At 49.5% G+C, this 12,933-nt stretch overlaps 1 protein-coding gene across 1 annotated transcript; it reads left to right on the plus strand.

The window, feature by feature from the left end:
• The first annotated feature begins 9,626 nt into the window (after positions 1-9,626).
• On the plus strand, positions 9,627-12,830 carry LOC121455209 (kelch domain-containing protein 9). Its single transcript, XM_041662819.1, has 4 exons — positions 9,627-10,371; positions 10,608-10,767; positions 10,850-11,048; positions 12,395-12,830. Exons 1-4 carry the CDS (start codon positions 9,845-9,847, stop codon positions 12,559-12,561), a joined length of 1,053 nt encoding a protein of 350 aa, XP_041518753.1. The 5' UTR covers positions 9,627-9,844; the 3' UTR covers positions 12,562-12,830.
• The last annotated feature ends 103 nt before the right edge of the window (positions 12,831-12,933 follow it).

Below are 12,933 nucleotides of genomic sequence, written 5' to 3' on the forward strand. Positions count from 1 at the left end.
CAGGGGCTTTACCTGTGAGGCCATGGACAGCAGCGTGAGGGTGGTGGTGAGCCTCTAGCAGGGGGCGTGGAACAAGGAGGCCTGGGTGTCTTAAAGACGGAAGCACCAGATGTGTCTGAAAAAGCACCCAACCCTTTCATATGACAGCCAGGTCAGCTGTTTCCTGGGGTCCCTGACAAGTTCCTCAAACTCCTGAAGGATTCACTTTTGGTGCCACAGAATCAGAGAACTGAGGAGGTCCCTGGCCCGCTGGCCCATCTACCTCATGCTTCAGAAGGCCTAAATAGGAGGATGGACTTGCTAGAGGACAGTCAAGTTAGTCTAGTGATTTTCTGGAAGCAGAAAGTTAGTTCAGAGAACCCTCTGAGAAATAACTTCACTGCTTTCCTCTAGCCCACCCCTGCATGGGAGAGGAAGAGGGGCTGACCAGGGGATTAGCCCTGTGAATTCCTGCTTTTCCTCTCAGAACCTTCGCTCAACAACTTAACCCATGGCAGGAGTTTTAAAAGTGCATCAGTGCAACCCAAACAGGGGGGGCTTTCCTCGTTCTCTATGGTGTGCCCCCCCATGGACATGTGTCTGGACTTGGCGAGGATTTCACTCTATCCTTGTACCCCTGTAACTCTTATGCTCATCTGATCACATATTTCCAATTTGGGTGAATAAAAGTAACCAAGGGACAGCTAGAGAGCCGGAAGAAGGGGTACATATCTATCCCCTGAAAGAGGGAGGCGGGATCGCTGGCAGACTGGAATTTCACAGACAGGTAAAAGCCAGACATGCTGGTGCATCTCCACAGGCCCAGCCCTTGGGAGGTGAAGGCAGTTTTGACTACACAGAGTTCTGGGCTATCCTGGGCTATATGAGGCTCTACCTCAAATAATAATAATAATAACTTTAAAAAGACATATGCATGTAGAAATAAACCCAGGGGAAGAGAATAGAGAGGTTACACAGTTCTCGTGTCCAGAAGCATAGAAAAGAAGAAAGAAGTATCAATAACGGGGGAGGTTATTAATGTAGGAGATTTTCCCCAACTCTACCAGTTCTCGTTTTCTTGTTTGTTTTTTAGGTGGAGGCTTAGGACCAGCGCTTTGTGCATACAAGCTAAGCTCTCTACCACCAAGCCACTTCCTCAGTTCCCTTACCTGTCAGTCTTGCTCATCTCTCAAAACTGACCTCAAAGGCCATATCTCCCTTGAAGCTTTCTCGGCTCCTCCCACCTTTCTTCTCGTCTTCCTCGGTCCTTGCCAGTCTCTTTATTATAGCTTGTGCACTCATAATTTGTGCACATCTTATCTCCTTAACTAAATTGTAAGCTTTAATTCAAGAGCCATTGATTGAGGCCTGTTGCATGCCCGAGATTTAACAGTAAACTCGTTAAACCGAGGGAAAGGATGGCAGCTGCCCTCTGTGAAGTACTTAAAGGTCGGGCTCGTTTTATACTTTTGCCCAGTCAGCCATGCTAGGGCAGCTCACAACCCCAGTGGGGAGTGAGTGCATTTGTTTTAGGAAGGCCTGCATGTCTAAATCAACCAGTGTCAGTCCGGAGAAGATGGTGACGGAGGGTCAGCAGGCAGAGATCTCGAATAATCATGTTCCCATCCTGAACCTGGGTTGCAATCTAGGCTCTAACGCCATAGAGTAGACCCCTCTCTGGACCCTACCTCTCAGCAGTGATTAGGATAGTGGCCTCTTCCTCAAGGGCTATTTCCTGCGGGTCAGAGGCAGATTTAAGGGTCAGGCTGGATGCCAAATCTCCTTAATTTCTCTCCACCTCCGCCTTGGCAAACCCCTTCCCCTCTTCAGGACCCAGGTCCCCGCCTATGCCAGGGGAACAGCCCCACCCCGATGCTCCTTTGAGATCCAGTGTGGCAGGGGTGGGGTAGGGCCAGGGGGATGGGAGGGGGAGCATCCTGTGTTATAATTATAATTATCACACTTTGGATCCTATCACATGCTGTCAGAGGAGCTCTTTCCTTCCCACGGATTCATCCCTCTAGGTACAGGAAATCACGGGAGAAACTGAGGCATGGGGGTGGGAAAGCAGCTAGACCACAAAGTGAGTATCCAGTCCGCTGGGGTGGATCTATTCACAATATACTCTTCCCCTCAGAGGGCTACCAGCCAGAGTATCTCTGAGCCCCTGGAGGCTGGGACCCTAAATCACTAAAGGGGAATAGGACTTCTCTGAGGCAGTATTAAGGTAATGAACACCCCATCTTCGTGGATATGGTCAGGCCCTAGTAAACAACCTTAAACTGGGGGCTGCAAGTGCCACGGGCAGAGAGAATAAGGTGGCCATCCATGCCTTTAGCTGGGATTTTTCTTTCCTCATCTAACAAATATTTATCTTCAAGTCCTCTCTCCCTTAGTCCTATAATGTTTCACGTGGACCACACTCCTGAGAAATATGCTTTATATTCAGGCCTTTTCTATCCTCTTCTGAGATAAGTCCTAGGGAAGCCATATTGCAGGTCAGGGACTATATACTAAAATAATGGTTATGAAAACCTTTCAGGACCAGTGCCTACATTCAGAGCCCAATTCTTTCAACACTGACTCCCCATTCCCCTCATGCCTCACTACCTACCCTCCTCCCACCTGCATTCTGAGCTCGAAGAATGGGGACAATTCAAGCCATGATAGATGGCATCCTTAGCACATGCATTCGTCTGAGCAGCATCACAGGGCATGACTGCAAGTGCACATTCAATCAACAGACGCTTAAGTGTCAGGCTCAAGGGAGGTGACAAAGACATAGGACATATGATCCCTGCCCTCAAGGGCCCCTTGGTCAGGAGAGGACAGACACATATATCTCCAACACATGACACCTTACCATCACGTTTCCTTTGCGTGTCTCTGTGTGTTGCTAATATACACGGGCCTGCCTCTGTCCATATCCATGTGGATATTACCTGCGTGTGTCCAAGCAACTTCAACTGGTCTCAGTCCCCATGGAAGGCTGCACACCTTAGCCAAACCGGTTGGAGAGGCTTATGCTGAAATTTTTGTTTGTGACAATGGGACCTGAGGTGAGTCAGGGAGGGACAAGGCTGGGTGGAGTGCGGGGGGGGGGGGGGGGGGGGGGGGGAAGAACAGTGAGAGTGAGGGTCAGATTGAGTGATCAAGGGAGGGCGGGAGTGGGCCAGAGTAGGAAGGGATGGGGTGGGGTGGGGTCTCAGGAGACTGGGCCTGGGGTAGGAGGAAGTAAGAGGCCTCCTCAGTGAGTGATGTCCCGTTTGTTTGCAGTGAGATTCCAGGTCAGAGAGCAGACATGAGCTCGAAGAGGAACTCTGGCTTTGGGAGAGAGGAGGCTGAATAATAAATCAGAGGGCAAGTAGGTAGGAGCATGGGTGTGGACGAAATGTTGGTGCTCCATTTCTGCACAGCCTTGCTAAGCTGTTCCCCACTGCCTCATCCTCCGGCTTCCTGCACACTTTGCACAGAAAGCTGTGGCTGCTGACTGACATAGTGGAAGAACACTGATAATTGGGACTTGATTCCATCCCCAGGACTGAGGCTGCAGCGGGTCACCTCTACTGTTCCTCCATAGGATGCCTCTCCACTTACAGCGGTGAGGAGAGACTACCCACACACACAAAACACAGGGGGCTACAGAAGCCCTTCCTACCCCAGAAAAGGACTCAAAACCCCCATCTTAAAACCTCGCCACACCCAACATTGGGATGGTGGCATCTTGTTTTCCAAGCTATTCCATCTAAATGTTGGTGTGTGCCCTCTGCTCTTATCTGCCAATCATGCAGTCTCGATACCCAGCCCATCTCTTAATGACAACCACATTTCCTGGTTGCCTAACAACATCCCTTCAAGCTCAGGGGGTTGGGCGTGCTTGTTCCTCAAGGGTTCTAAAGCCACCCAGGAACAGAGAGGGCAGAACACAGGCATAGCTGGGTCCCTGTTCTGGGCAGAGGCGGCTGAAGGCAGAGCCCCTCCTCTTCGCTCTCACACAGCCTCCGTAAACACACTTCCACAACACCAGTGACGAGAACATGGGTGAAGAGACAAAGCCTTTATTATTTTACCTGGTGTTTATGGATGGGCTGGCACTTTTAGAAGGCTGTTGGAATAGGCCCCGGCTGGCACGGGATGAGGATAGGGACTCTCAGGGAAGTCAGTCTTCTGAGAGGTGACAGTAGCAACGGAAGATGTAGCGGGAGTTAAAGAAGTAGGAGGGAAGGTAAGGGGGAAGCCTGAGAATTTGGTGAGAAAATGGATTCTAGAGTGAGGACCCTGGCTGTGTTCTCCCTGTCCCCACTATCAATCATAGAAAGAGCTAGTTTCCTCCTGGGGGAGCCCACTGTATTTGGAGGCAGCTCCCAGAGCCGCCCCGCCTTCCAGCTTCACTTTGAAGTCTTCCTGATTGGTTTCTCCTCCAGTTCCAGAAGCAGCATTAAAGGCAAAAGGATTAGGTGTCAAGAATATCCACTGCCACTGATAACCAGCAAGGTCAGGAGCCTAGTCTAAGAGCTGTAAGGAAAGGGTGAAGGAATAAGGACGGTAACTAACCAATCAGCATCTAGGCTTCCACTCACTGCGGTCTTCTGGGGGACGAGGGGTGGGATCATATGCCTGGAAAAGTCCTACAGGGTGCTCACTTAGGTCCTTATCATGAAGGTCTTATGGACTGTGCCAAGGGGTTCCACTTAGAACCACCGTTTGTGGTTCTAAGATGCAGCTATAGGGAAGATGTCCAGCCATTTCTGGGCAAGTCAGGTGGCGGCTCCATTCAGCAGAGAGGAAAAGGCAGAATCCTAAAAGGAAAGCAAGGGAAAACAGAGACAGATCCCAACTAGCGGAAAGTTACACTGGGAAGAAAAAGGAAGGAAGCCGGCGCTGTGATCTAGCAGACCTAGGAGGCTGAAGCATTTTTTTGGTGGAGGGAAGAAGCCTCCTGGAGTGCCTGTATTCTACACGGGAGTCCCAAACTCAAGGCTGTCCCAAAACATTTTTTTTGGGGGGGCTGACATAGTCTAGGAATTGTGGCATATGCCTGTAATCATAGCAAAGGTATAGGGAATGTCATAAGTTCAAGGCCACCCTGATCTACACAATGAGTTTCCAGCCAGCCAGAATCTCTCAAGTGTGTGTGTGTGTGTGTGTGTGTGTGTGTGTGTGTGGAGTGCGGGGTGGGGGCAGCTCCTGGCAATGGAGCTCACGAGTCAGAGCGCTTGTCTAGGAACTAGAGGCCATTCCTAGGATTGGGTTTGGTTTTTTGGAGACAGAGTTTCTTTGGATAGCCTTGGGTGTCCTAGGCTTAGTGGCAGATCTCTTTATTTGATGAGCCAACTTGCCAGCTTCCCAAAAAAGAGTTTTAAAAGCAAAAGATAGCAGGGTGTGCTGGCCACACCTTTAATCCCAACACTCCAGAGGAAGATGCCCCGGGATCTCTGACTCTGAGGCCAGCCTAGTCTATAAACCAAGTTCTAGGTCAGCTAGGGCCACACAGAGAAACCCTGTCTCAAAAAAAAAAAAAAAAAAAAAAAAGCAAAAGATAGAACCATCTCTAAAGAATGGAAATTACATTTATGCATTGTGAGGATGGTGGAGGTGGGATGGGGGTGCATACAATGGCCCTCATGTGGAGGTCAGAGGACAACTTGCACAAGTCACGTGGGGCTGGGGTATTGAACTCAGGTCATCAGACTTAGCCGCAAGAACCTTTCCCTACTGAGTTATCTTAGAGAGGAAATTCGGAGACAAAATCTGAACAAGAGAAATCCTTTAAGAGAAATTTCTGGATGCCTACTGCCCACTGCTGGGAGGATTTCTTTCTCTCAGATACTTTCCTTAAAATCTATCTATCTATCTATCTATCTATCTATCTATCTATTTTGGTTTTTCGAGACAGGGTTTCTCTGTGTAGCCCTGACTGTCCTGGAACTAACACCAGGCTGACCTCAGACTCAGAGACCCACCTGCCTCTGCCTCCAGAGCACTGGGATTAAAGGCGTGTGCCACCACTGACTGGCTTCTCTCAGATACTTTCTGGCTCATGTCCAGTGAAAGGCACTCTCAAGCCCCTGGCCTCATGCGATTTATTCTCCTGGCCACTCCTCTGATCTTGTTTGTCCATGTCCCCTTCGAGCTAAGAACACGGTCAGAATTTGCATCAGGGTAGCATAAGGTCATGGAAGTCAAGTGACCAGAATGGGCTGTAGGAAAAATGTAGACAGGTCAGGGACACTAGAGGAAGAGTCCGAGAGAAGGCCTGGCAGATGCAGCAGCTGCAGGAGACGGGAGGGCACTGTGGAAGTCCTGGGAGTGTGACAGAGACTCACTGGCAGAAGCATTGGCTTTTGTGTGCACTGAACAATTCTGAGGCCCAGAGATGATGCCAGGGTCAGAAAATGAGTCAGGGGCAGACATAGTGGTACATGCCTGTAACCCTAGCAGTCAGTAGGCCAAGGCAAAATTGTTTAAGGTCTGCCTGGGGTACTTAGCAAGGCCTGTCTCAAAAAAGAAAAGAACATGGAGGTAATGCAGGGAGAAGAAAAAGAACGCTGTGAAGACTGAAGTCAAGGCTTAGGTTCGGGGCTAGGAGGGACATCTCAGCCTGGACAGCATAGACCACCTCAGGTGCCATTCTCAGGAACATGTCATGCAAATGCAGACTGGCAGTGGTGGCGCACACCTTTAATCCCAGCACTCAGGAGGCAGAGGCAGGCGGATGTCTGTGAGTTCGAGGCCAGCCTGATCTACAGAGCAAGTTCCAGGACAGTCAAGACTGTTTCACAGAGAAACCCTGCCTCAAAAAAACTAAAACCAAAACAAAATGCAGATTGACTTGGGTCCACTTCCTCCTGCCAGCTCTCCCTTTTCCTGTCTGCTTCCTCCAAGATATGGACTTGGTTTAGAACAATCAGGAGAAGAGGGAATCCTAGGCAATCCCTCTCTCGGGAATTTCTCGCTATGGTTATTGCTAGGTAGAACTGAAGGAAATACAGAACTAGAGAGTGTACTGCAAGAGTGTGTGAGACTCAAGCTGCATGTCCAGGTACGATGCAAGAGTCCAATGCCTGGCGTTAGAGTCAAAGCTAGAAGGAAGAGAAACAAAGCTGGGAGAAACCACAAAGGCCCCTGGGATGGGGAGTTACTATTTCTCATGAGGAGAGGTAGAAAATAAGACTGGCAACTCAGTCAAAGGTAGGCAAGAGCAAGAGCCGAAAATGTGTAGCAGACTAGTGAGGTTCAAGTAAAATGATCCCACCCTGTCTAGCCAGCACCATGTTGGCTCCAAGGAGTGAGTGTGTCAGATCCATGTCCAGTTGCTGGAAGGGGAATCGGTGAGAGGCCTTAAGGAGATTAGCTTTTAGCTACAGATACAAAAAGTTGGGGCAGGCGGGGGTCTTTGTTTTGGGGATATTATTATTTAACTTTTTAAAAAAAATTAGGACCTTTGCATGTAGTCTCAGTTAGCTTAGTCCTGTGTAGCCTAGACCATCCATCCTCCTGCATCAGCTTCCCAACTGCTGAAATCAAAGGCTCTGGTTATTCATATTCATGTGTGTGTGTGGAAGGACACACAGGTGTGTACATGTGGAAGCCAGAGGGCAATCTCAGGTGTTGTTTCTTGGATGCTGTCCACTAGTATTTTGAGCCAGATCTCTCATTGGCCTGGAGCTCATCTAATATACTAGGGCTGCCCACCAAGCCCAGGGATCCGCTGACTCTGCCTTGCCAGCACTGGGATGCCATGCCCATCTATTTTATGTGGATTCTGGGGATGGAACTCAGGTCCTGGGACTTGCATAATTGAGCTACCTCCCTGGCCTTAGATGTTTCTTTTAGAAGAGAATTTTACCATAACTTAGAAAACTGAGTATCTGACTTGTCAAATGCAGGAAAAGATAACTGGACGGGCAAAGACACAAAGCTATTGTTGAAGCCGGGCGGTGGTGGTGCACGCCTTTAATCCCAGCACTTGGGAGACAGAGGCAGGCAGATCTCTGTGAGTTTGAGACCAGCCTGGTCTACAAGAGTTAGTTCCAGGACAGGCTCCAAAACCACAGAGAAACCCTGTCTCGAAAAAAAAAAAAAAAGCTATTGTTGAATCTCAGCTTAACATACAGGTGGGGGACAGGCCTGGTGGGCAGGTCTGCAATCTTAGCTAGTCAGGAGACTGAGGCAAAGACTGCCTGAGCTACAAAATGAGTTGAAGGCCATCCTGGGAAACTTATCAAGACCCTAACTCAAAGTTTAAAACAACAACAACAAAACAAAAACAAAAACAAAAACAAACAAACAAAAAAACATGGGTTGGAGATACAGCAAAGTAGAGTGTTGCCTAGCAACACCCTAGGTTCAATCCTCAGTAATACACATTTTCAAAAAGGCAGGGAGGGATAGGGAAAACGGCAATGGGTCCTGGTAATCACATAGTCTACAGCTGTGCCTTCCCCTGCATGCCCTCCCCATGTAGCTTCCTCTCAAGATCTAGTTGGGATCAGGAGGGGAAAGGCCCAGTGCACATGATCCCAGTCCCCTGAATAACATGGCCGTTCCTACTGAAATCTTGGACACTTTCCGTGGGCTGGATTTCTCAAGCTAATGGGGAGCAAGTTCATGTTTAGAAACCAAAGGCCAAAGTCACAGCCACCCTTCCCAGTTAAAGCCCAGCTTGGGGGACACAGATCCAATTCTGCCCCTCCCCAGCTGGGCTAGGAGGAGAAATCTGTCTCATTTCCTCCTACAGCCGAAACCAGTCAGCCTTGATCTGGGCCTCTCTATTCTGCACTGGGTCCTGTGGGGACAGCATTAAGGCCTTCAGTAACCCGGCTTGAATCAAAGGAAGAGAGCAGGGAGGGGCAGGGGTGTTTTTCTCTCCTCCCCGTCTCACCCCCACCCACCTTCTAAGGCTGGGCACCTCTGCCCAGGATCCTATCGGAGAAAGTCCCCACCCTTCCTTAATCCTGACTTCCACAGTGCCATGTATTACATGATTCTGAAGAGGCAAGATGAAATAATTTTTCTTCTCAGGACTCAGTAGTGAAAAATTGTCCGAGATATGCCTAAGCTAATTTTCCTCACACACTTTGCCCACTGTAACTCATCTCCTCCTCCCCAAGTTGTCTCTTTTCCTATCTCTCGCCACCATCAGCCACCTTTCACTCCGGTCTCTTCCCTTGGAGGTTGGACTCTACTGCCCTCTAGTGGCCAGAGGTGAAAAGACTCTCCACCCAATCAGTACTTTGAAGCACTTTACCACTAACGGTTACATAAATGGGAACGCTGGGGGGGTGGGGGGTGGGTGTCTACCCAAATCTCTGACTCCCAAGTCACTTAGTCCGCGTTCATTCCCTCAACCTCTGACCTGTGACTTGTTTCTTTCCTACCTCATCCCTAGAGAAAATTCCAAATTTGAAACCCTGCAGCCAGGGGGTGGGAGGGAGACACGGTCCGTTCCCCCAAACCCCAACACCTGCGTCCCGAATGTCATAATCAAGCTAACTCGCCAGTATTGGGTTCTTCTAAGGACTTGTCAGCGCCCACCCTTTTTTGAGCCCAAGTCTTTTAGGATATTTACTGACTTCCCCCACATCTCGTTGCCCTGGCGACATCACTGTACGATCGCGGTAGCTAACCAGGTCTCCTGTCTCCAAGGTAACAGGCGCTTTGCGACCTTCGGTTTGCAGCGGTCGCACTGCAGTCCCTGCAGTGGTTGCTGGGCAACAGCAATGGAGAGAAGGGGTGTCTTGAGTACGGAAGGACCTGGGTTGGTCTTGGAGGGGAAGCTAGCCCATGCCTGAAGGAAGTGCTGGGCCCCGCAAGAAGGGGTGTGATCTGAAGCGATCCAAGGGCTCTTCCTTCTGCTGGGCCCATGGCTGGGGCGGAATCCCCCGGTCGAGCAAGGGGCTCAGCCTGGACCTGGAGGCCAGTGGCGCGGGATGCGCTTCTGGCTCGTGCCTTTCATTCATGCACCGAACTGCGGGGACGGTTCTATCTGGTAGGGGGTCTCTTAGAAGGTGGTGCAAGAGTGCCCAGCAGTGATACTGTGATCTTTGACCCAGCTGGGGGCCAAGCTGTACGACTGCCAGCCCGGGGCAGTCCCCTTCGCAGTCACCACGATGCGGCACTGGTGGGAGGACGTTGGCTCTGTGTGGTGGGAGGCTGGGACGGGTCACGTCGCCTAGCCACAGTGGCGGCTCTGGACACGGAGAGTGGAGTGTGGGAGGTATGGACTGCGAACCCTGGCAACAGCCCTCCTGCTGGCCTCAGCAGTCACACCTGCACCCGTCTATCAGATCGAGAGCTACGAGTGTCCGGCAGAGAGGGTGGTACCCGCACTCAGCGACGCTATGGAAGCATCTACACGTTAAAGTTGGACCACAGCACCCGCACTTATTGGTACAACCTTTGCCCCAAACATCTATTCATTTTCTCTCTATCTAGGAAAACAAAACTTAACAAACTTATTGGTAATTGATTCCTGTCCTTACCCTAGCACCCCTCCTTCTTGGATCTACAGTTTCCAAGATGGCTTAACCATCTGCTCCAAGCCTGATTTTCTTTCACAAGGGCACTCTGGCAAAGCGGTACAACAACCGAATCTTTTCAGAAAACCCGAATTTGTGTACCAACAGCTACAAAGAAGAAGGCTGCCACACGGCCTCACGGTCTGGCCACTGCGCTGCTCTGCTGCCAACTGCTGGACCCCACCCGGGTCATCAGCTATTGCTCTTTGGGGGCTGCAACTCCGTCGATCCAGAAGTAGCAGGGCAATGGAGCCACGGGAAAATTAAGGTATTAGCTCCTCTCACATTTTAGAGTAGAAATGAGTAGAGATGAGCAAACCCTTCAGACAGTCCCTTTTTTCTCTCCAAAGGAGGAACCACCTGTTGCCCCTCGTTTGATGGAACAGCTTGCCAGGCTTGTGAGCAGTGGGCAGGGGTTGCAGCAGGGACCCCAGAGCCTGCGGCACCATTCCTGTTCTGTGGTGGGACCTTTCGCTGTACTCTTTGGTGGGGAAACTCTGACCAGAGCTAGGGACACGATCTGCAACGACCTCTACATCTATGATACCCGTGAGAGCCAAACTAATGTTCGGAGGAAGGGAGGAGGGAAAGACACGTGAACCAGAAAACTACAAAAAGATGGAGTGGTGGGACAGAACGGAAGACAAATTAGTTGACAAGAGTTAAAGGTGGGCTGGGTGCGGTGGTGCATGGATTTCTGAGTTCAAGGCCAGCCTGGTCTACACAGTAAGTTCCAGGACAGACAGAGCTACATAGAGACCCTGTCTTAAAAAAAAAAAAAAAAAAAAAGGAAAATGCAATAGAGGATCAGAAAGCTAGCTCAACCTTTAAAGGCTAAGGCTTACAACCAAGCCATCAATTGAAATATACTGAACCAGATATGGAGGCCCTCACCTTTCAACTCAGATGGAAGGTAGAAGGCAAGTAAATGCCTTCTATGTGAGTTCAAAACCAGCCTGGTCTATATAGTGTTGTGGAATATTTCTTTAACTAGGCAAAAAATGTGTTACTCCTGTTTATGCTGCATTTGTTAAGTTATGTAAAGATGTGTGGCTTTGCCTAAGGCACCTGATTGGTCTAATAAAAAGCTGAACGGCCAATACATAGGCAGAGGAGGGATAGGTGGGGCTGGCAGGCAAAGAGAATAAGTAGGAGTCTAAAGCCAGAGGAGAGAGTGAGGGCCAGGCAGACATGGAGTAGGACATACAGAATTAAAGAAAGGTAAAAAGCCCCGAGGCAAATGCAGGTAAAGAGAGGTTAATAAGAGCTAGTGGGACAAGCATAAAATAAGACTGAGCATTCATAACTAATAAGATGTCTCTATGCCTTTACTTGGGAGCTGGTTGTGGCCCCCAAAAAAAAGCCTGTTACAATATGAGTTCCAGGTCAGTCAGCGCTACACATAAGATCCTATCTAATATATATACACACACATATACACTTCTTAAAAATAGAGCCATAGCCAGGCTGTAATGGCACATGCCTTTAGTGCCAGCACTCAGGAGACAGAGGCGGAAGAATCTCTGTGAGTTCAAGGCCAGCCTGGTCTACGAGCAAGTTCGTGTCAACCAGGGCTACACAGAGAAACCTCGTCTCAAAAAAACAAAACAAAACAAAAAAAGAGCCAGGTATGGTGATTCACACCTTTAATCCCAGCCCCTGGAGGCAGACAGATTTCTGGAAGTTTGAGGCCAGCCAGCCTGGTCTACATACAATTTGAGACCAACCAGGATAGTGAGATCCTGCTTCAAGAAACAAAACAAAATAGACAAGATACATAGAATATTTGAAAAGGTCAACAAATTAAATGGGGAAAAAAATAATAGGCAAGCATTGTTGAAGCGAAGACCGCGGTATCCCTCCTCAGTAACCACCCTCTGCTCTCCACCCTACAGGCAAGTCTCCACCTCTGTGGTTCCACTTCCCCTGCGCAGACCGTGGACTGAAGCGCGTGGGCCATCGCACTTGCCTTTGGAATGACCAGCTTTATTTGGTTGGGGGTTTTGGTGAGGACGGCAGGACAGCTAGCCCACAGGTTTGCATCCTGGAACTCTTCGTCTAAAGAGCAGCTGAAAGGCACATGGCCAGAGCCTCTGTCGTGACAGACACACACAGCACTCTCATCAGAGCTATCGCCCCACTTCAAAAACTTATTAAACTTCAATCCGAGAATCAACGTTTTGTCTGAGTCCGTTTTAGAAGGGCACTAAATAAGCAGACACCTTTATCTGCAAGGGAAAGCCCAAAGCCTTTCTGATACTGGGAGCCGCTAACCTGGCAGAGACAAAAACTGCAAATCAGATACTATTTTTGTTTGTTTGCATGTTTGAAACAGAGTCTCACGATATATAGCCCTGGATAGCCTTAGCCTCCTGTTCTATTCCACGCACTAAAAGCACGTGTGCCAACATGTCCAGCTGTATGCTGTCTTTTG

Source organism: Microtus oregoni, unplaced genomic scaffold (assembly GCF_018167655.1).
Source record: "Microtus oregoni isolate MIOR12 unplaced genomic scaffold, Mior012 000013F_ref0000133, whole genome shotgun sequence".
In the NCBI taxonomy this organism is placed as follows: Eukaryota; Metazoa; Chordata; class Mammalia; order Rodentia; family Cricetidae; genus Microtus; species Microtus oregoni.